A 24,468-nucleotide genomic window follows, 5' to 3' on the forward strand; every position below is an offset into this window, starting at 1 on the left:
TAGTTGCGTGTTTGTGTTTTTGTTTGTGAATTTGGTTGTGCGTGTTTTTGTGTGTGGTTGTGTGTTTTTGTGTGTTTGGTTGTGTGTTTGGTTGTGTGCTGTTTTTGGTTGTGTATTTGGTTGTGCGTGTTTTTGTGTGCGTGGTTTTGTATGTGTGGTTGTGTTTTTGTGTGTTTAGTTGTGCGTGTATGGTTGTGTGTGTTTTTGTGTCTGTGTTTGGTTGTGTTTTTGTGTGTGTGTACGTGTGTGTGTGTGTGAGATCATTGCCCATGCGTGCTCCCTGCAGGTTGCTCGCTTTTTGCAGCAACAACTGTGGTCTTAAAATACCCACATATCACCATCGCTGTGGTCGAGGAGCTCTGAAAGGGGACTTTTCACAGAAGAGGCTTGTTCCTTTTAGTTGTTTAATAAAAATGACTGAATTACAACAAAAGGACGCAGACAAAATAGAAAAGTGGGAGGGGAGAAATAAAACAAAACAACTCTGTTGTCAATGACAAAATACAGCTGAGACATCTGAAAAGAGTTGAAGCGTCCGAGCAGAGAGAAGATTAAAAAAACCGTCAGACTTTCGGGTCCAGTGAGTCGTCCTCAAAGTGTAATCATCAAAAAGAGAAAACATAAAAAAAAAATAAAAAAAATGCTGCTTTGCTCTGAAGATGATGAAACTCCTTTTCTTAAGGTAACTTCAGTATTTTTCAATCCGCAACCGATTTTGCCGTGTTTGTGTGTCCAAGGCCGTGGTGACTCGTCTTTTCAGAGTGACTTTTGGGATCCCATCAGCCTGAGGTGGACTGGCTCACATGGACTTCAGATCTTGGAGAGGTGTGGACAGCATGTGGACACAATCCGGACGATTCATCAAACGTATAAAAACGAGTCTGTAGTAGAGCTGAGATCTGCTGCCTGAGTCCTGAAACCCAACAACTCCCGATGATGCCGTTTCAAAATAAAAGCTTTCAAATTAAACTAAATGACGAGGGGAAACAAAATGTGTTCATCTAGTGTTTTACAGCCGCTCCTTTGACCGCGACATACATCCACACATCCCATCGGTCGGGTCGTGCGGAGACACAAACGCGGAGTTCTGATCTGGCTCATCTGATCGCACAAGTCGCGTCGAAAAAGAAGTGAAACCACGGCCAACGTGACAAACAAATATTGAAATTTAAAAATATAGAAGTTACCCTTTAAGTTCCGTCCCACAAGTTCCACTGAAAATTAAATAAAAGTGAAAGTCACCACAGATCAGAAGAAAGTGGCGAGTTCACCGAGGTCACGGAGACGGAAGAGTTCGGTCATCCCGTTTGGTTCTCGGACAAGTGGAGACGAAGTGAGAGGAGGATGATGATGATGAGGAGGAGCGCCAGGGCGGGACGCGCCTCAGTCTGTAGTGGTGCGCCGGTACCAGAAGCGGGCCCGGAAGTCGTCGCTGCAGGTCATGAAGCCGGGGTTGGTGGGCGAGTGCACGATGCAGCGGACGATGTTGTTGTGTCCCAGCGACAGCAGGTTCTTCCTCTCCGCCGTGCGCGAGTCCCAGCAGCACAGGCTGATGGTGCGCTCGTCCGGCAGCAGCACGTAGTCCTCCGTGTGGTTGAACACGCCCTGCGTGCGATGCATCTGGCGGCCGCTCAGCCCCGCCCCTAAAACAGACAGCGACACGTTTGACCAGTCGCACCGGTTACAAGATTACATTTGAAAGGCATCATGATAGCGTAAAGATTTTGCGTTGGCCGACAGACGTTTTTACTGAATAGAGCTTGAACGCATCATAATGTCCCTCAATGCGACCTCCAATAAGCTTTTGTTTATACCTGCTCTTGAAAGAAACAGAGGGCGAACAAACAAAATGAACTCTGAAGAATCAAAAAGACAACAAGTGTAACTCTGATATGAACATAGACGGTAGGAGTAACCAGCAAAACACCAAAAAACAACCTCAATAATGACGAGGAGGGATTGTAATCATCTGTAAACTCATATTCATAAACTACTGCATTGTCTTTGTACAAGCCCTGTAAAGAAACAGGTCAAGCACTACATGTATCATAAAGAAACAAAAAGGTTGAATATCCTGTAAACTAGATTTTTCTAAAACATCTCATAAATAATTGGTTTATTTTGTATGATTTCTAGACATGTAAATAGTGTTTTAAATCAGCGAACTCTTCGTGACAGTTGCATGGTAGCGTGCAGAGTTACCGCGGCCTCTACGCGCTGATGATCACATCATTTCTTCGCTAGGGCGAGTGTAAACTAAGCTTTAACGTTAGCTGCGTCATTTAGCCCATTTCAACAGGGATTAGTTGTTTGCGTCACGCTGTTCACCGCTGAAACGCAAACCCGCGCCTCGCATTTGTGGTGGCGTTTCTCCAGAAACTGTTTCAGCCCGAGAAGGACCCGGGTTAAGCAGAGAGGCTTCTTTGTTTCATCCGGCAGCTTTAAGAGGTGATTGACGTGACTCGATGAGTACGGAGGAAGAGGCCATGTCTGACTGCCGTGTGGGCTCACGTTGGTTACGGTAAACATACAAAATGAAACACTACGGTCTTAAAATAGCTGTGGCTTCTAGAGGAAACATGAGCATTGTTTTCCATCATCTTTGCATGATGCCACTATAATAACAGTAAGAGGAATACAAAAATTGAAATAAGAAATTAGACAAGCAGCGTGTGTTCGTCTGTTTGATAAAGGCTTCTCAAAATGAATATATTTAACCAACTAAATTACCATTTGTAGATCGATCCCTAGAGTGAACGGTTTCCATAGAGATGGACCAAAAGCATCATATAGAAGAGGAACTCTTGAACAGTTCATCAATCTTACATCAAATTAACAGTGAAACTGAAAAAGCCGACAGATTGAAAGATGAATTCATTGTCTTCTTACCCAACAAAAAATATCCCAATTGTGTTCATTGACGTTTTAAAGAAGGTCTGTAACCGCAACAAATAACAGCTGATTCTTAAGATGACGGCATCGGCCACTGAAGATTGGCAGGCTTCTCGTTCTACGTATATTGGATGAGTAACGGTTGATGCTGCAAAACTCGGCTTGTTCCTGATATTGTGGTCAGTGTGACGAAACGTGTTCGACTGGTGGAAATGTTGTGGACACTTTTCCTGCTGCCTGAACGGCATTCCTGGGGGGTATTCTTCGTACCTGGCTAAACAAAGTCAAGCAAATGTCCTAATCTCCATCTTAAATTAGTGAGATGATTGACATCAGCCTATCTGGGTTTCTTCACGGCTGATCCGCGCTGAAACGTCTCGTTAATTCTAGCCAGACGTCAGTCATCTGGATAAATGCGCGGCTAATTTGAAGTGCTTCATCATCCAAATCAATCAGATTATATTTACGAATAAATATATACTTATGAGGATATATGTACTGTATGCACGTATGAATCATGTACAATATATGTGTATATGAGTTTGAATATGTGTATGGGCGGATCAGTATGTATGCATTATTCATAATCAGAAATTCAATCAATTGAAGCAGTGAAAATAAATTGTGTGTGATTCTCTGTATTCTCATCACGATCACCTTAATCATGTTCTACAATAATGATATGTATGGTGTACTAATAACACTGTCATATAATTATGAATGCTTTCAACACATCCATAAGTTTCTTAAGAGCTAAATAAACTTAAGAACAGCGGCATGCAGCGGCTGATAGTCTGTGTCTGACACGGGCGATCAGCTGCGCCTGTGGTGATCAATGTCCGCGGCTCGAGAAGCTCTCAGAAATAAATTATTTCTTGCCGGCAAAATCTATATCGCCGCGTACAGGAAGTCATGATGATGTAAAGGATGGATCTTGGCGATCTGAAAGAACTCTCTCCCTATAAAACTAATATAACTAATATCGCTCCTTCATCAATGAGGAAGGGAGATGCCGGTGGGAGTGTCCAGCTTATCCAGTGAAGTTCAGTAAGCCTGCCCGGGAGCAGGTTTAAATTTTTGGATGTGTTGCTATGGTGATTAATCTAAGCTTGCTTCGAGAAACCGAGAATGCCTGACCTACGTCATCTTATCCTGACAATTAGCTCGCTAACTCAGTAAGCCAGGTACGAGAAATAGGGCCCTGTTCAGTCTGGTGGGCACACCGGAACACACCGGTGCACGGTGAAGTCAAACCAATAGACAGTGGCCCAAACGAAAAATCTAAAAAACTAAACTAACTTTTTTCACCACCTTTCAAAAAGTTATTTTTACTTTCTTATTGTCATATACAGTGGTTAATTGCATAAAACACATAATTCCAATCAATAGAAAATTAATAATTGTATTAAAAAAAAAAAAAATCTTGGCATTTGTAGTTTTAATGACAGCATAGCATAGCATAAACACCGACTGGGCGTCCATGAAGAATAAAAATAAATATTCCCATCAAATATATAAAGCATTCTAACATGTGACACGTCCCCTCTATGTGAAACGCTTCCTCCTTACCTGTGTACTTGACCAGTGTCCGGCCCGTGGAGATCTCCCACAGTTTGACCACAGAGTCTTTGCCACTGGACAGGATGTACTTGGAGTTCTTGGAGAAGACGGCGGAGCAGACCTCGGCTCCGTCGTGGGCCTTGTCGAATGTGGTCACGCAGCGGTTGGAGACGCCGTCCCACAGCTTGATGCTGCCGTCCTTGCTGCAGCTGACGTAGGTGTTGGCGCTGGGGTTGTAGCTGACGCCGCTGATGGTGTCCGTGTGCTGGTCCAGCGGGTTGCAGGACACGAAGCACTGGAAGGTGTTGACGTCGTAGAGGCGGAGGGTGGGGTGCTGCGTTCCCACCAGCAGGAAGTCGCCCGCCGGGTGGAAGGAGATCGAGCGCAGCATTTCGGCTTCCTGTTTCGGAAACGGGCGACGAGAGGATTGGTTTACAAGAGAATTATAGCAGAGAAGTAAGAAATAAAAATGTTGCACTTCCCCAGCCTTGTTTACGTTAGCTTTGGCAATTCCTATGTAACTCGGCATCTCCACATTCAACCAAACAATTGCTATTCTCCCAAAACCGAGACATATTGTGTACAAAATCTCACCTGTATATATTTAAAAGCTCTTTTTGCAGAGGGCTTTGAGTAGTCAAACAGCTTGAGGGTGTAATCTCTTGAGCCAGAGGCTAGAATCTGTTCAGTGGGATGGAAGGCGAGGCAGGTGACCTCGTCTACGTGGTCGTACAGGGTCCGAATCACGGGGTGATTCTCCATGTTCTGCTGCGCCGTCTCGTTCATCATCACCTGAAATGGAAAGACACACACACACACAAAAGAAAATGGTAAACATAACAATGCTGGATAAAAAATGGCGGGTGCAGTAGACACCGATCTCAAATCTGCCTCGCCTCAATCGGCATCGCGCTCTTGGCCAGCATGCGCTCGGTGTCCAGGATCTTGATGGAAGCGTCCGCAGAGCCAGTGGCAATCAGCTGGCCGTCGCGGCTGTACGAGGCGACGCGGCACGGGCCCTTGTGGGACGTTACGTAGCAGGTCTCGTACTCCGACGCCTCCGGTGACATGGTCTGGACATCGGCATCAAACTCCAGATCGATGCCCACGCCGGGCGCTACCGTGTCCGAGCGCCCGATGGCGTACTGGACTGCCGTGTCATCGTTCTCCATCCCTGATGAGACAAAAAAAAAGGTTGGGAACTGCAAAGGGAACCTCCAGAACCATCGCTCCCCTCTGACGTGCACGAGGTGAGAGGGAACCAGTCCTACCTGTCTTTGCCAGCTGCATGAGCTGCTCAGAGGGCGACACGACATTCTGTGGTTTGACCTCAGTGATGAGACTGTTGGCGATGCTGGTGTATCCGTCGTAGAGCAGCTGGCTGATGATGAGCCTGTACAGGTGCTGCCGGTCCTTCAGGGTCGGCTTGGAACGATACATGATGGCGTGACTGGAAGGGGCCCCTTCAATGGAGACACAATAAAGACACCATTAGTCACATGACTACGTTAGCCGCTGTTACGTTATCCCCTGTTACGTTACTGCAATTATATCTATCTAATGCAGTGTTGTAGCTACCATATCTACCACACGCTTCTACTTCACACACACCCGTTAGCTCGGACAGCTACAACAAATTAATGGAACTTGTGCTTAGCGGTGTTGCTAATATTGTTAGCTTGGTTGCTACAGTCCAGACTTAGCAGAAACGGCAGAAGCACGCGCGCGGATTTAATCCCCGAACCCGCTGGAGGTCCTGACTACGCAATTGAAGCACATGACCTGAATATTACGTTTTGAAACACAAAAATATCTAACCCTCTTCAAACTTCCAATGGCGCTCCTGGACCGGAACGTGCGTTGTGCCGTACGCTTTTGCGTCCTACGTCACAGTACCGGAAGAGTCCCCCCCCCAGGGTGGATTTTCAGATTAAAAGTGCACTGTGAGTCGCTACATATCGGTGAAATGCTTTTATAGTGAAAGGGACAAGGAGGATGCTTTTTTTCTTGTTGTTGTTGTTGTTGTTGTGGTCTGTGGGACCCGTTTTAATTTTTTTTCTATCAAAAGAAAAGTTATACGATTCAATATTCTTTTCAAACTCAGACTCATTGGCTTTGGCTCATTTTCTGTGAAGAACATAAATCACATTTTCAATGATCACACACTGTACACCCCCTACACATTTATATTATACAGTTCCTGTGTATGTCCTGTGTACCTTCACTCTGTCCTCCTGTCTGGGCCGGCTTTTAGTGTGTGTGTGTGTGTGTGTGTGTGTGTGTGTGTGTGTGTGTGTGTGTGTGTGTGTGTGTGTGTGTTTTATTTTTATGCTTTGCCCATGTGGTTCCTTATCACAACTGATCAAGGTGGCCAAACAATTCTCTGCTCAGAGGGCCTTGGAATTGATTTTAGAAGAGAGATAAGCTTTTGATGATGATGTGCAGGAAGAAGTTTCAGAATTTCAGTATCACATTCATGAAAATTCAGAGTCTGACAGTGACTTTGAAGAAGAGGATGAGATTGACCATCAGCTAGTTCCAAAATTAAGACGAGCCCCAGAACCAGCCCTTCATCAGCAATCAAGTGAAGAAATATGAATGTAAACAAATGGTGACATTGAATGGTCTTCTTGAATAAAGATCTGGGTTGCCTGTGATCCCATTTCCTCATATGCTTGGAACTTACACGTCTACACAGAGAAGCCTGATGGAGGAGCTACTCAGAAAAATCAAGGAATGAGAGTTGTTGTCCTGGACATGACTCAGGGACTCAGTGGACACAACATCACATGCGACAATCTTTTTACCTCACGAAAGCCGGACAGGAGCTCCTAAAGAGGAAGATGACCGTGGTGGGAACGATACGGAAAACCAGTCTGAGCTCCACCAGACTGCTGACTACACAGAACAGGCCGGTCAACTCTTCCAAGTGTGTGTATCCTTTGTGCCAAAGAAAGGCAGGAATGTGGTACTCGTGAGTACTACACAGGGATGGGAGAATCTGAGGCCAGGAGCATCACTCATATCTTGATTATAATTGATTTTCTTTTTTATTACATTAAATAAAAATTAAACGAGTAGCACATTAATTCATACATGCATCTAACAAAGGTAAAGTGCAAATATTAACCATATATGCTGTTTATATTGTTTGTAATGGAATGAAGTAAACATCTGTTGAGGATTTTGACATAAAATTGTTTGATTGTGTTGAATTAAAAAACACAAAAAGCAGCGGAGTCCACCAGACCCACCAACACTGGCTGAATAACACAAATATGAACAGCACACAAGGGTTCAACAGTAAAATCAGACATTTAGGGAGAGAAAACGGTGGATACGTGATGACTATTTGGAAATGAAAATAAAACAATACACTTTCAGATTCTTCATCGTCTTTTTTAAAGCTCTGTTTATGAAACAACATAATAATAATAAATCAAAGATTTTGTAGATATAACTGCCTTTTTTTGTCATTAAGTTATAGTTCAGGCAACCGTATGGGGCATTTAGAAGGTACGTGAATGCAACATGTAGGGCAAAACACCCAGTCCATGCAATAACAATAGCCATAATTCACTTAAGACTAGAACTAGGTGCAGTGCTGAAACAGTTAGTTGATTGACATACAACTATATAAAACAATTTTGATAGCTGATTCATAGTTTAAGGAGGACGATATTTTTTTCTCAAGCCCAATATGTGGTGTTTCCAGCTTATACATTGTGATAATTGTCCGGTTCTCTTTGATTAATATAAAATAAAAAATGTTTTAGAGTTTAGATAAATCGCCTTCTTCATCTTGGAAACTGTGACGAACATTTATCTCCTGTTTCTGACATTTTATAGTCTAATAACAACAAAAACAGATTACAGGATGAAATAGAATGATATGCTTTGCTTCCGTTACGCTAATTTCTAATACATGATTTATATTTAGCCCAGCAGAGGGGGCACAAGTACAGCATCTCAAAGACGTAGAGAAAGAGCAGTGAGCTGCTCATTCAGCGCAGCTTTGTTGCCATAATTAAAGTCTTTGCTTGACGGTTGTTTGCTTTAAGATGTATTCCGCTGAGCTATGTGCTGAACAGAGCAGCTAAGACCGTGTCACAGGCTAAAACAGAAACAGTTATTATGGTTTACAGCTTAACACTGACAGGTACACACACTGTGTTTGGCAGCTCACAGTAGTGGTGCTATTAGAAGTGGTGCTGAAGACAAAAGTGGGGCACAGGACTGATATTCTTCATCTGCTACAAAGACATGTGAACATGTGAGTGGATACAGGCCTCCAGCTATTCAACACCCACCCACACCACTTCCTGCCATGTGGCTCATCGCTTCATTTACTGGCAAAAGAAGAACGAAAGGGAGTGTAAAACATGCAGATAGATGATAGCGGCTTGGCCCTTTAGAGAGGTGGGCCTATTAAAACAATATATCTGTCATTCCATGTGTAAGTGTGTCAACTTCACAGTCCTCACAAAATGAAGTCATATTTAGAGAGTTGAGGGCGAGGAACGGTTTGTCCCATGTGACTAAAGATGTTCTTTAATTGATGCATGATGACGTTAGCATTTTAAACATCGTATGAGATGTAGCTGTACCCACATGGATAAATGTCTAAATAACTGCAACAAGAAGTTCAGACTTGGGAGAGCAGGGTGAGAAGCAGAACACATGTATTTGCTCTTTGGTGACTGCAGACCATCAGCTGTAAAGCTTGACTCAACCCCCGTATCCTAGTAACCGGAGTAACAAGGCCAAAATATCAACAACATTAAACGCCTGCTGACTGTTTTGGTGAGGACATCTGTGCAAATCCATATAGACTATACACACACACTGTGATTGAAAAAACATTTCATCTGACTCAGTCTCCACAATCATGCCTGAAGCCGTGCTTCCACCCTGCAGGACTGTGAGCCAGAAAACATGCGTGGTAGGAGGTGTCTCGTTACCATGTCAACACAAAGCATGGTCTCCATCGGGCCTGCAGTTGCCTTGGAGACCAGCTAGAGTCCGTAGCAGCAGAATGATAAAAAAAGTATTTGCTTTCTTTCAGCAGATGTCATCTGATAATTGCACAATGGATCCCACACGATGACATACTGTTCATGAAAGATACAAGCTTTGAAAACATCACTAACATTACAGCTATTGGAGTGTCTTTGGAATGGAATAAACTTAAGCAGCTATAGTCAATCGTTTTGTATTAAAGGGTCAGCAGTTGGCAAGAATCCACACACATGATTGAAAACAACCAATCAGAGCCAGTCACTGCTCGTCTGATAGTTAACTTGACCGTCTGCAGAGCTGTGCGCTCCCCTCCCAGGAAAGTAGTCAGCGGCGGGAAATGTGAGGCAAGGGGCCGTTAGACTAAGCTGCCTGCTGTACGGCTAGTTATGTAACCAATGTAGCATGTGAGTATGGTGGAATTAGCTAGCTAACTAGTTAGCTTTGTGTCAATGCAGCGCAGGCAAAACATGCGGATGAACGACGCCTGGTCTCCAAAAATGTCAAGATAACTTTACCGCGACTCCGCAGTTTATGCCAATGAAAGCTGCCTGGGTTCACTCTATGCTGCAACATTTATTGTAGACCAGACCAGGCGCCATTCATCCGCATGTATTGCCCGCGCTGGAGTGAAGCTGGTTTATATTCAGCAGTTTCTCGCTCAATCCACACACTCTCGTCACGGCCACATTGGTATCACCGGATGAGTGACAACTTTGCTCGGCCCTCTTCTCATGACAGCAAGGTGGAATTAGCAGACATTGATGGGAAATAGAAAAGTAGCTAACTAATTAGCTCGCTGTCCATCTGACGAGCAGCAATTGACACGGTATTATAGACTCCTCCTGGTCCTGATTGGTTTCCTTCAGGCACGGTGGATTCTTGCAAACTCTGTTAGGAGGACTAAGAGGAGCCAGAGGAACCTGATGACAGAGTATCGGTCTCATGTCGGCCACTTCTGTCAGGATATAGCAGTTTCAACAAATTTGACAAAAAAGTTATTTGATGAACGTTACCTACGGAAGCTTTTATAATGGATCAAAGGAAGAAGTGTAATTTGAAACTGGTGGTTTACTTAGACAGACACAGAGATAATTACCCCCCTGCAGTTCCCTTCAGTAGTGAGAATGTTTCGGCTTGTTGTTTAGCTCATAGTTATGGTTTTACAGCCTGGCACCATTTCCAGCCACAGTAGCAGGCAGCTGCAGAAAACAAATAAAACAAATAAACTGTGATAAATCCACTGAAGCCTACATTACCAGATCCAACACCTAACAGCACCCACCCTCAGGAAACCACTGTTCCACTGTCGCCATATTGAGAGCAATAGATATGAATGTGTTATTGAGCACCTTTATGCTAGCGACTAACATCTTGTTAAAGAGTCTGATATTCTTAACAGGAGGTGGTGGATACCAAAATAGAGTTCAAAGTATGAGTACTGACTTTTCAGGTGGCCATGCAATATTTCAAATGAATTCTAATTTACTTATTTAATTTTATTTGACTTTTATTTTTCCAGGACTATTTCCCATTGCGATTAACAATCTATTTTTTGAGGAAGTCCTGGCCACTGGGGCAGCATTAATAAAAAAAAAATATATAGTTAATTAATAATTAGAGATGTTTTCAAATGTTATCCAATGCAGTCGAGGTATAGTTATGCCAACAGTATATATCTAGCGGACCACATGAGTGCACATACAATGTATGTACAATGTACCACTCATACTGTTGTCCTATGAGTGTCACTGGCAGTTGCATTGGCCATTAGGTGGCATGACTATGTGGACGAAAAGTGGGTGTATGTAAAAAAGTATGTGTTGCCTTTTTATGCCGTGGTTAGCTGTTAAAAAAAAAAATAGCAATGATTGGTCCGTTGACACACATTGTGTTGAAGCGTGTAATCTTTGACAGGTTGAAGAAAATTGCTGCCAAAAATAACCATGATCATTTCCTCAGGATGTGCCAGATTCCTGAGTTTGAAAACCAGGCAATAATATATGTTCTCTGTTTCTTATATGCGCAGAATGCTCAGTAAGATGTAATGATTTCCGAAATAAACGCACTACTGTATCAGCATGTGCGGTATGAACTGGTGTACCCTCTGCAGAATGCTACATGCTGTACTGGGGGCTGTGGTTGGAGGTGGGAAATTCACTCCAGCCACTCACAACTCATCCATTTGTTCTCTGCCTCAAAGAGAGTGAGAGCCGTGCATCAACATTAGCATTGCTGCACCCTGGTCCATGTGGGTGTATGAAATACAGTGTGTGGGAGGAAGTAGGTAGGTGGGGGAGCAAGCAGGCCTATATAAGCGAGCCTCCAACTGTTGATGGTAAAGTCAGTCAGCGAGCGTGAGTGCTGAAGGTAAGCTCGCTGCACTTCCTCTTCCATGCAGTCGCTTTCACTTCTGCACTATCACTCTGTATTCGCCCTAAATCCTTCCATCTGTGCCAGAGGCCTGATCACTCTGTGTAATCTATGTTTTCAACTTGTTCTCCGGAAGTCTTTGTTTGACAGCTACACACCCACCCAGCCAGCCAGCCAGCCAGCCAGCCAGCCCTTCTCCCTCCCTCTCCTCCTCTCCTCTCCTCCTCTCTGCCTCGGCACTTTCATATTGCATCTTCTCTCTCATTTGCATTTGTTCTGCTTCCTCAACAAGAAACAGTTCATGTGAAAGAGCTGTAGGAGATTGGGGAGGAACACAGAACAGATTGAAACGTGCACCAAGGACGGGGTTGTTAAGTGGAGAAGGTTTTCTTAGCTGGACGATTGTTGCTAAGTGAAATGCACTTACAAAGGTAAGTGACTTTTGTAGTTTTAGACAGTTTTCTGTTGCTTCTGACTTTGGGGAATGTTCTGATTCCTCGTTCTGTTGTTCTTACCTACAGTCTGTGATGGCAACACCAATTTCCTCTTCTCAAACATCCTCTTGTCTTCTCCATGTTTGTATTTTCACTTCACCCTATTTTTCCAGATGCTTCTTTCTACAAGCAGAAGCTGGTTTTCTGTACAGTTTGACCCTTTGAATAATTAAAAAGTAGGGATGCACTGATACCAATATCAGGTCAATAGCGAGTGAAACACCTGGATAGGATATCATGACAATGGGGTCGATCGATTCAGTTATTTTCCTTGTTTATATACTATATACATAATATGAAGGAATTTTAGTTCCTCTTTAAGTTTTGACCAATTTGGTGCTGCATTAAAAAGGTTTGCACTTGAATTGTATTTCCTGCTAATTTGAATATTTGAAGATAATAAAAAACAATGAGTAACTTTACATGTAAGGATCTTATTTGCTACATTTTATTTTGTTAAAGTAAAGCGTAGCAAAGTCAGTCATCGGTGCATCTCTAATTCCAAGTTCCACAATATGACAAAATAACATATCTGAAAGGAAGTGGAAGCCCATTACAGTAAGAGGTAGTTTCTTAGTTAATAATTATTGAGAAATACACATTGCTTTTCGTTTTTACTCCAACATGAACAGAGACAAACTTTTCCTCAGTTCACATTAACACAAAAAGTGTCTTGTGCTCTTGCTGTACAAGTAGCAAAGCATGTGGTCCGAGCCAACTGCTCCTCTGTGGGTGAATTCTGCAAAATCACGAACATACACAGAGGAGCAGCATCACAGCAACAGGAAATGAAATTTGCTTGAACTAATACAGGCTGTTTCCTCTTTTCACATAGGCGGCTTCTTTATGCTCCAATTGCATTACTGCACAAATGTGACATTATGACGGGAGACAAAGCCACTGTGAACATCAAGGGTGTGCCATTTAATTGGCGCAGCTTGGTGACAGAAGCGACCGCTAATGTCAGCAGACACGTTTCATTTGGGGAGATAAAAGCCTCTGATACGAATACATCTGCTCTCACTCTCTGATGTGAGTCACTCTCCGACATCATTCCATCCGTGTGTGTGTATTTTCACTGCCTGCAATATATCTTCAGGTTTATATTTCTACACCACTTAGAGATTCATTGCTTTCCTCTGAAGAGGCTTTCCAGATATATATTTTATTTTTGGTGCTGTAGAGTCATTGTAAACCATATCTCCCTGGCTTTTATCAACATGCAAAACATCCAGACTGGATCAAGGAGCCATCTGTCCTAAAGGGTACTGCATATCTGTCAACATGAACAGCTTCAGTGCATTTACTCATGCTCCTTTTTTTCTGTTCCACTGGGTTAAGAGCAAGCCCTGTAAAACATCCCCGCTCAAGATAGATGGATCAGCCCTGTTTGATCTGAGGCAAAGCAGAGGTCTAATGCAAACTGTTCTTATCTTACAGGTAATTAGAGACCTGGCACTGCTACATCACGACAGCAGCAGGGTTACCATGGAGACTGGTAAGCTGGGATTGGCGAATGCTCCATTGCACATCAGCTCCATCGCAGCGCAGACAGAGAAAAGGATGGACTACCAGGCCCCGCTGACGGCTGTTTACATCCACGCGGTGCCAGCTCTACCAGCGCAGCCTTACACCCTCCAGCCTCCAGCAGCCGCCCGGGAGCCAGCCACGCTCCATCTGGCCATGCCGCCGCTTTACTCCAAGGAGACTCTCCCCTTCTTGACATTCCATATTGCTGGCGGATTGCAGTCTCAGCCAGGACTGAGTCTGGCAGCTGCCGTTCCTGCAGTCAGACCCAAGGCGGCAGGAAAGCACGTGTGTCCTCACTGCGGACGGGACTGCATGAAGCCCAGCGTGCTGGAGAAGCATCTTCGCTGCCACACAGGGGAGCGGCCCTACCCCTGCATCACCTGTGGAGTTTCTTTCAAGACTCAGAGCAACCTCTACAAACATAAGCGTACACAGGCTCATGCCCGCCTCTCGTCTGAATCAGAGCCGAGCAGCCTGGACAGCATGTCCGGCTCCAGAGAGACCTGCACCTCCAGTTTGTCTCTGGATGAGCGCAGCGAGGATTCGGGCAGCATGGACAAGGAAGCCATACACTCTGCTAATGAGATGACCTGTCTAGCCAGCACTGCAAAGGTCTATTCTGTGAAGACACAAGGTTCCGGGAGTGAGCAGAATGCGTTGACCCTTGCGGGTCAGAAGACGGACGCAAAGGTGAAGGAAGTAGAAAAACAGAGGATGGAAAGTGAAAAACCACCGGCAACTGCCAGTCGACATCTTCCTCTTCAGAGGCAAGAAGCCACTCTGTTCTCCAAGCAGTGGGAGAGCTCTGTATCCCGGGGGAAATCGCAGAGCCATGAGAGCACAGACTCGGGCTTCAGTGAGAGCAGTGACCACTACCCGAGCCCCGGCAGCTTTTTACACGATCACAGTATGGATTCCCTCAACGAATCCACCAAGGAGCACCTTGAAGAAACCGACAGCACACAAACACCTTCTGGACCAGGCCAAGGGCTACAGGAACCCAGATGCACTGCAAGGGAGCAGGAGCAGAAGACGCTGGAGGAGCGCATATCTAAGCTGATTTCGGAGAATACAGCTGTTGTGGAGGACAAACAGCTAGAGCACGTCAGGCCGCGGAAGACAGTTCTGTCAAAGCAGGGTAGCATTGACCTCCCCATGCCGTACACGTACAAGGACTCCTTTCACTTTGATATGAGGATCAGTAAGGCTCCGAATGTTGGGTTACAAAGAAGCAGGAACCCCGACTTTTACAGTTCTGTGCCCAGCCAGCGATCCAATACCATTGAGCATGCTCCCCTAACCCGCAGCAACTCCCTTCCTTTCAGCGTTACCCTCCTGCAGCCTGAGAGGAGCAGCCCAACCTCTTCCTTTCAGAGCGATTATGTAACACCTAGCCGGAGGGGAAGCTCTGGCCAGATCAATCCAACAGGTTGTGCAATGAAGCATTCATCCGCCCACCGGCCATTGGTCCGACAGACAGCCGTAGACGGCAACCACGCAACAGACGGTCTCTTCGCAAATTCATCTGTGGAGGAGGCGTGCACCAACAGCCTCAGCTGCGATGGGGATGGCGGTGGCATTTGTGGAGAGCCAAGTAACAGAAAGTCCCGAAGGAAGAAAGCACAAAAGTTTGCCTACAATAAGTGGTACATGTACGGGGGAGGGACATTTAAGAAGCTCTACAACACCGAGAAGGGCGGCGACGACGGTGTCAGCAAAGGCAGGAAATGTCCAGCAAACGAGGTTGTTCAGGGCCTGTCGAAAAGGTCGTCAGCAGTTCAGAAGGAGACGGCAACAACAATGAACTTCACAAGCAGCAATGCAACAGCGTGCCAAGCAGGCTGCACTCCTGCCAAACTATCCCTCGTCTCTGCCGGGCATTTGAATGTCAAAGCAGGCCATATTCATACATCATGCAGCTCTCTTAAGACTCCACTTCGGAGAAACCTGTCTTTGTCAGTACTGCCGATTCCTTTAGTTGGATCATTGGTTAGCAACCAAACAGACAGCATGAGCAGAGCAGAAGCAGGGAGAACGGTTGATGGAGAAAAATGCATTGACTCCACCTTGCAGCTGTGTGAAGCCCATGTTCCCTCAGACAGGAAAAAACAGAAAACTGATGACAAAATAATTTTCCCTCTAGAGATGGAAACCGACCCAAACACACCGACTCATCCCCATCCCTCTGTCACTGGCAGTGTGCCCCAGCAGGATACAAATCTCAGTTACATCAACCTTCAGAAAAATCTGAAACATACTCAGCTCACAGCAACTCTTTTCCCAACGTGCATAATCAATGCAAATACACCGGCGACAGCCACTTTCACACGCTCCACTGCCAAGGCGAGCTTCCTGCCCAAGTACCAGCTCAAGTTACCGAATGCCGCTGAGCCTGATTCAAGTACCTCACCGCGTGTTGTGGATAAACCGGTAGGAACTGGTGGCCGCACTATCACCTCTGCTCTGTCATCTCCTCACACAGAAATACCCTCACTCTTAGTCAAAACTTCCGAAAAGAAATGTGACGTTCCCGTCACCTCACCGTCAACAGATGCTTTCAGTTTCACACAAGACCAGCTCCACTCGCCTTGCACACCCACGACCCTTTGTCGGGCAGAAACGCCAAGACCGAATCCAAATGCAACATCTTGTTGTGCAGAGGTGCAAAGGCAATGTTCACCAACCACAATAACCACAGCCTGCCTGCAAAATGATCAAGCAGGATTATGCAGCACTTCAATAGAGCCCTATCAATCTCCAGCTGGCTCAGCGCCTTTGCAGTTACCTGGACCTGTTGCACCCATGGTTCCGCACTTCCCTGCTACACCTACCAATACCACAGCAAACAGTACAGCACCTGCTGCTGTCACTATGGCTTTTGCACAAGGTCGACCAAACCCCAACCCCCCTCTGTCTTGCACACAACTCTCGCCAGCATCAGACCCTTTAAACAGCGCATACGCCACCCCAGTCGTACCTTGTCACATTGTACCGTTTGACCAGATACAGCCAAATGCCCAGAACGTGTTTCACGTTCACACGGCAGACCTCCAGATCTGCTTTCAAATCATATCTGACGAGCAGCTGGCTCTGATTGAACCCCAGATCGAGAGGCAAGCAGGTAGCGTTGTCTCGCAGAGGCGTGACGTGGAAGTGATCCAGAACGCAGCTCAAAACTCTCTTGCAATGGAAAGTAGCAATGATGGAAGAAGCCATCAACAGCCAGGACATCAACAACGGTTGGACCAAAGTGAGTCAATTCTGCACCTGACCGAACTCAAGGATTCTACTCAGGCTACAGTATCAGCTGAATCTACACGCTCTGAAGCACTAGGCTCGCCGCTACGCCCACACAAACACGGTCATGTAAACACGGTCACTGTGACTCAGAGCTGTATGGGCGATGTTATGTCAACTGCTCCTTCGCTTAAAGGTGTAGAGTCAGGAAGGAGCCAAACTTCTGAGCAGGAGCAGACCTTTTCTCTGAACCGTTGTGTGGATGAGCAACGTTTGCCGAACAGCAGGGTCAGCCAAGACGGACTAATCTCTCAAACTCTCTCTGGCCAACACAACCTCAGTGAGACCCCTCTCTCTCCCAGCACAGTACATCAGAATAATAGTGCAGCAGCTCCATGTACTGTAGGCACAATGAGAGCCACGGGCGAAGCCTCTGCATGCAAAAGCAGCGGGTCAGAAGGTGGGGAAACCCACCCTCCTCTGCAGACTGAGCTTGATCAGGCCTCCGGGGCTGCATGTGCTGATGAACCTCCTAGTTCAGTGTCTTCATTTTCCATCAATAAATGTAATTCTTCCAGACAGTTGAACGCGTCCATCTGCTGCAGCGATCCGGTGGAAACATTATCAGAGGCTCTGGATTCATCTAAACACGGCAACATGGGATGTGACAGCGTTGGACCTTCAGATGATTCTGCCCCTTCACAGGAAGTGACTCAGGATGTAATCAGCTCAACCCAATCAGAAAAACAACTGGCTCAGTTTATGTCAGTATCTTCTACCATCCAGATAGAAAGACCCAAAGACACCCCAGCTGTGCCTTCAAGTATTCAGAGCCCTGCTGCAGGTATATGACTATTTTAATTGTATCAAGAATTCATGTTGTGTATAATGTCAATGATGTACAGTGCAGTGTGGGCATTTGTTGATTTGTAGACCAGAACATTGAATTTAAAGGTGCTCAATACAAAATTCGGAGCATATCCATATGTCTGATTTATCAATGCTCTGAATATCAAATTGAGCATCTTTGTGCTTGTTCAATCATACAATTAAACACTCACCATGAAGGTAAATAGCTGGCTTTAAAGTGTGTTTGATAGTGTTCATATCCACATTAGGCGAAAAGTTCAGGACTTCAATTTTGTATATAGTCCCCAGATTTTGGGACAATGTAGAAATATAACTCTAAACATAGAGTATGAACATGGAAACCGACGGTTTCGTTAAGTCGGTGACTTCATTCCAACTGATGATGTGTTCCACTGCTGAAGACCAGACTGAAGGCATTAAGACCGGTCCAGAAGCCCCTAAGGGCACTTCAAACCCCGGGTTCACTGTCCATGTTGTGTGGTATTATGGATCTTTACAGCAAGGGTGGCAATTTTCTTCAAATCCGCAAAAAAAAATCTTTACATCCCAACAGCAATAAATGAATCAAATGCTCTGACAAAAATAAAGAAGATTAAAAAAAATCTGGTTTCTGTGGCTTTTGCAGGCCGAAGCCCATCCAATCACTCAATCTGGGACTCGCCATTCCTCCACATATATCTCGTCACAGGACTCTTCCACATGCTGTTAGCTTGACAGCTGTGCGTACTAACAGTAGCCATGTTGATTGGTGTCTATGGAGGGAGGCCTGAAGAGATGGGCTGTCAACGTTGTTGACTTGTTGGTGACTTGCTGGCTTGATTTAACAACTTTTGGAGCTCGTGCTGTTAGCTTCTTTCAGTGTTGACAACACTGGACTGAGTTCTTAGGTTGGATATTTTTTTCTAATCGAGCGTACTCTTGCTGGTTACTCAACATTATCAACCCCAGCTTTAAAGACGTCAACTGTGATTAAGAACATTTTAATATCTTCATTATGTTTACAGGGCTCTCAAGTTTTTAAGACAGGTGAGAGTGACATATCCCCCCCCCCCCCTCTTCGCCCATGCAGTATGCCAACAGACCAGCTCCCCTCCAAATCCTCCAAACATTAGCTAAAAAAATAAATGTTTGATAATACTTTGTTCAATATATTCAGCTGTAATAAAATAATTGCAAATATTGTTTATTTGGTGTGGATGTGAACAGCCTCAAATGAACCTCGTAGCTCTTTAACCTCCTAGTTTTGCTTCCAGTCAACTGTGAGGCAGTACGGAGACACCACAACAATAATGTGTCTGATCTAATACTTATCTGCAGGCTGCACTGGATTTGCACACATTTGAATCTGAGCACATGTCAAGTCAGGAACCAGTTTTACCCACAAGGTGGCAGCATGTGATCAGTGGTTTTGCAGGATCGAGGCCTCATGTTTTGTGTACCGCAGAATCACCAAAACCCACTATTGATGTGGAGGTCGGTAAATGAAATGCACCACTAGGAATTTTAATATTAGACAAAATAATGAAACGACAGTTCGCTTAAAAATCTCTCCATTTGCGGAGGGAAATCCTGGTGACAACTCTCAGTGCACGTGGCTTTAATTTGGCTCATTAATGCCCTTGTCTCAATGACATGTGGGCTGCCCGCAGGGTTTCTCAAGGAACCGTCAATCGACACCCCTCTATAGATTAAAGGAGATTTTAGAGAATAATAAAGTTAAAAGGTCATTGAGTGGAGCATAGAAAACAGAGAGGCTGCCACTCACCTCCTCTCACTGCCTACTGGCTAAAGTGAAATAACAACTACGTTTATAGTTGTCCTGGAAGCCCAGGTATTTACATGGAGAAAATTATTGTTTTTTTTACAAGTTTTCGAAATATCTATGTTTTTTTTATGCAAATGAGATATTATTTTATAAAATATGTGCCAATTTCCATACATTTTCAAAACATGAATGTGATTGTATGACAAAGCCAGTTTTTTAAATTCTTATTTAATTTTGTTGACATGAAACAGAATGGAAATAAATCAGGCTACGAATGGTGTATAAACAACCCCCTCTGTAAAAACCTCCAGACTATAGACAACTGGAAAGTTTGTTGGGTGTAGTAAGCGCTACTGAAGAAAGAACAACGAGCACATTTGTTTTCCATAAAGACGATAATCCCTCCGAGGCATAGTGTAGCTGACCACATTGCTCCATGTGCATCACATAAATATGCACTGCTTTCTTTTATTGTGGTTGATGGACCGGATACATGCATAAGAAATTAACAAAAACAATACATTCATTTTTATAATGTGATTCATCATGATGATTTATTTAGGTTGGGCTTTTATCCCAAAAGTCAATGTAACCACCTGTTTCTACACGCGGGGTTTTTACATAAACCGTGTACATAAGCCCGGTTCAAACTGACTGATTAGCATTAACACTGTGGACTCGCAGCCCCAAAGAAAACCACTGTGGTTTTATTTCCTCCCCAAGGGCTTATGGAGGGATGTGCAGGCCAAAAGGAGCCGCCAACACTGAGACGTGGCGGGACCCCAGGGACCCCAGGGAGGCCAGACGGCACAGACGGGAGACCAGAGCGGAGCCGAGAGGCCGGGAGGGCAAACCCGCAACGCGTGGAGGGGGAGGATGAGAACGGAGCAGTCGAGGCCGAGCAGACCGAGCCCACCTGCACATACACATGTTTACCAGATATGCCAGAGGTGAGATCGAATGCATCCATTCAGTTCTCACTGGATGCATTCTATACATTCCCCACAATAAACAAATGTACAGCCCAGAGACAAAACATGTCAACTCAGATCCTCACTACTGTTAACACACACACACATACACACACACCAACCCCCATCACATGTGTACTCTATATACACACACACCTAACTACACACACGCAAAAGTGAAACGGCACAGGAATGTACAGGATTTGTTCCAATCCAGCATTCTTTATATTTTATTGTTTTAATTATTTTTAAACTCCTCTAAGACTTTCCACAAATCCCCTCACAGCCAGGTAGATTCTGACTGTTTTAGGTTTCAGGCGGAATGGCTTTGTTACCGAGTTGTTTTTGTGTGTGTTTTTTTTACCCAAGAGAAGAGAGACATCTTCGCTGAAATAGTGGGTCGATAAACACACACATGGAGAAACAGACTCACGGAAGAGCAAACGCTCAAGTACATGCTGTATGTAAATCATTACATCCCAAGCGCTGGACAGATGAGGCGAAGTCGCGAAGCTAATTTCACTTAGTGGGCAAACAGTGGAATTAAAACTTAAGAGTTTGTCATGTGCCATTGGGCCCAAAAAGACATTTACCCGTAGACTTACATTTTGGAAAGAGACGTCTGTAAATCAGCGGAAATTTTCTATAAAGGTAAATCAACTTGCGAGTATATACACATATATTGCCCTTGTTTAAAGTAAACCACTAGGTACTAATATTTGTAGACTAACAGCAGTCCTCCTTTCATTTGAATGAGCCAGGTAATACGATGCGTTGGCGATAGTGTCAAACTCTACGGCTTTTAACGTGTTGGACCTTTATCAGTCTTAATCATGATTAGTAACCACAGTCTAGCCACTACAGTTTGAACTGGGTTGTTCAGAGACACTGTTGGAGCTTTGACCTGTCAATCACAAGGTAGTCCCACCCTTAAGCATACAATGCTTTATGGTCTATTTGAGTCTAAATGGACCATCATTTACGAAATGAACATCATGTTGTATTGAAGAAGACATGAAACTAGAGATTGAGACCATAAACTCATGTTTACAATGTTTACTGAGTAATTTTCTCATAGACTTCTATACAACCAGAGGAGTCGCCCCCTGATGGCCTTTAGAGAGAATGTAAGTTTAAGACACTTCAGCATCGGCTTTACTTTTAAGGACCGGTAGTTGCCGCAGGCCCGGCGCCAGGCAATGATTTGCGGGGGGGCCTTACGTTGCTTTGGGGGGGGCACTTTTTTTTTTTACAGCCTATGGTAGCATAGTAGTTCAACTTTTCACCTATAATCGAACTCCGGCACAAAAAGGTGATAGACGATATTATTTAGAATCTCACAAGCTAATAAATAGGCCAGCTGAGCAGGTAGCCTACCCAATAGAATTAGACATGAACCGTAGGCCTATGGCAATCAATCAACACAGCAATCAAGCAACACATAAGTCCCACAATATATTGTATTGAAAGATCAGCAGATAGCAGATTCAGCCACAACAAGACGTTTAAAAAAAATAGGCCTAAAAATGTCTAAAATGATTAGGCTAACACATCCAGCAACAACATTAACAACAACAATAACGATAACAACACACTCAACAACAACACACTGTCCGGTGTTTGTCCGAAACAGAGTGGAGCGCAGCAACGACAAAAAGGTCCTACCAACAGCTAGCCTACAACAGAAATGAAGGAGACATTGCTTTGCATTACATGTTTGTTTGTTTGTTTTTCCAAGAAAGAACAAACACATAGGCCTCCAACCAATCATTTAGCCTCGTCCATAGGGCCAGCAGGCTGGATGAAACCAGATAGCTCACCATTAGTAGAGCGGGAGACGACGGTTGGCCGCCAAGTGAGATCTGTGTAGGACAGTGTCCCTCCATTCACTCCTGAACTTCTTTGTTAAGTCCTTCTCGAAAGCATAATCAGGTTGGCCTTTCATTTGTGGAGCATCGACTGTCTGTGATCAAAATGATTTTGCTCCTTTTTTCAGGAGAAATGTAAAAATCTGGCAAGTATTTGTCATTATTATATGTTATAAAGGCTTAAAACACTGTGTAAAAGGTTAAGAAATGTATTTGAATTTGTATCATATTTCTCTACTAAACAATTGAAAATTAACATGACCAAAACTTTTTAGATTACAGAAATGAAATGTAACCTATTTTACATCGTCTCAAACAGTTTTGTTTGCATAGAGCATTCAATGTCCATGTTATAGGCTTTTATATGTGTCCGTGTCCAGGCGTTTTAGAGATTTGTTCATCTCCCTGAAGCAGGTCCGGTCCAGCTGAAGACAGAACCCATTATTGCTCTCCTCACACATCCAGACAGGCTTTTAGAGGCAGCTCGTACACTGTTTCCTCCCCAAAATGACTTTCACACTGTCCTTCTTTGTGTTTGTGTGGACAGAAAAGTGGCCTTTAGTGAGGAGTTTAGGTGGGCCAGCAAGTGGCAGAACTCTCAGAAACTATACTAATACTTTTATTTACAACCACAACATATTATTTCCAAAGAAAACACCACTCAAAAGGCAGTGAAAAGCCAGTCAACCTCTCTTCCCGGCTCTCTGCTGCTGCTCTGCCCTGCTCTCTTCCACCCCTCCCCCACAGACAAGCTCGTCGCCGTTGTTCTATACCATTACCGTAATGTACGTAATGTACCGCATGACATTGGAAAGCTACGCTTCTTAGCGTTCAGAATCCGTTGGAATTACGTCGATGGCGTAAATATTTGAGGAGTTACGGTAATCTTAGTTTTGCATCATGTTTGCATATTACCTCCTGTGACAGGTCCTGTCGCCGGCGACAGAGAGTTGCGCTCTTTTTTTTTTTACGTGTGATAAGTGATTGACAGGCTTGTCCGTCCAGGGCGGGCCCAGCCGAGTCCGAGTTGCCGCCTGGATTCACGGCACAGTTGAAGTGTCAAGGTATTTTGTTAAATAGCATTAGTAACCGGCTAATGGATTTTTTTTATTTTTTTTGGAATGAAACAGGATGAAACAAAAACATGTGAATTGTTGGCGCTTTACGTCAGTTTGTAGATTTATGTCGCAGGGCTTCTGTCAGCCAGGGCGTATTGTCCTCAGTTCTTCAGGCACCAACCCTCTGGTCTTGAAATACTGACCTTTTAAAATGCACCTTTAAAATGTACAACATTTTGGACCTGAGATCCTCTAATAGAGCAGCTATTCTCAACCACTGGTGGTCCTTAGAGTGCCACGGAGGTACAATTATAGAAAATACAAAACATATATTATTAATATACAAAGCAAGTCATTTTCTAATCTAAATTTACAAAAAAATCCCATTAATTCCAACATAGCATAATTTGATATATCACCACATAATGAACAGTAGAAGAGCAGAATGCTCCATCAGTTTCTCTGTGATGGCTTTTTATCATCGTTAATAACTCACTGGACACATTACGCTTGGTGGTATTTGAGCAATGCAGGAAGCTAAGCGAAGGCTTCAGAGGAGGGGAGGACAATGACGGTATTATTATCGTGGTATGATGGTAAAATTCTTGTCTTATTAACAGGAAGAAGACAAAGCGGTCAAGGTGGATCTCTTCAAACACTCTTGGCTATCTGAGCAGCATCTTCAGCATCTTTCCCAGACGCACTCAGGAATGTCTGAATACCCTCCACGGAGCCCTCAGCAAACTCTGAGCGACCTTAATTCATCCGCCAGCGGCGGTCAGACTGACCTTTTAAATTCTCCACAGCTCCCGTTGGATATGAACAACTTCTGTT

At 44.3% G+C, this 24,468-nt stretch overlaps 1 protein-coding gene across 1 annotated transcript; it reads right to left on the reverse strand.

The window, feature by feature from the left end:
* Positions 1-439: 439 nt before the first annotated feature.
* Positions 440-5,892, reverse strand: cstf1 (cleavage stimulation factor, 3' pre-RNA, subunit 1; the record flags this gene model as incomplete). The annotated part of the gene is made up of 5 exons (XM_079217812.1): positions 440-1,643; positions 4,462-4,852; positions 5,047-5,244; positions 5,349-5,626; positions 5,724-5,892. 5 exons carry the CDS (start codon positions 5,890-5,892, stop codon positions 1,384-1,386), a joined length of 1,296 nt encoding a protein of 431 aa, XP_079073938.1. The 3' UTR covers positions 440-1,383.
* Between the last annotated feature and the right edge of the window lie 18,576 nt (positions 5,893-24,468).

The sequence above is a fragment of the Taurulus bubalis genome (assembly GCF_910589615.1).
Source record: "Taurulus bubalis genome assembly, chromosome: 5".
In the NCBI taxonomy this organism is placed as follows: domain Eukaryota; kingdom Metazoa; phylum Chordata; class Actinopteri; order Perciformes; family Cottidae; genus Taurulus; species Taurulus bubalis.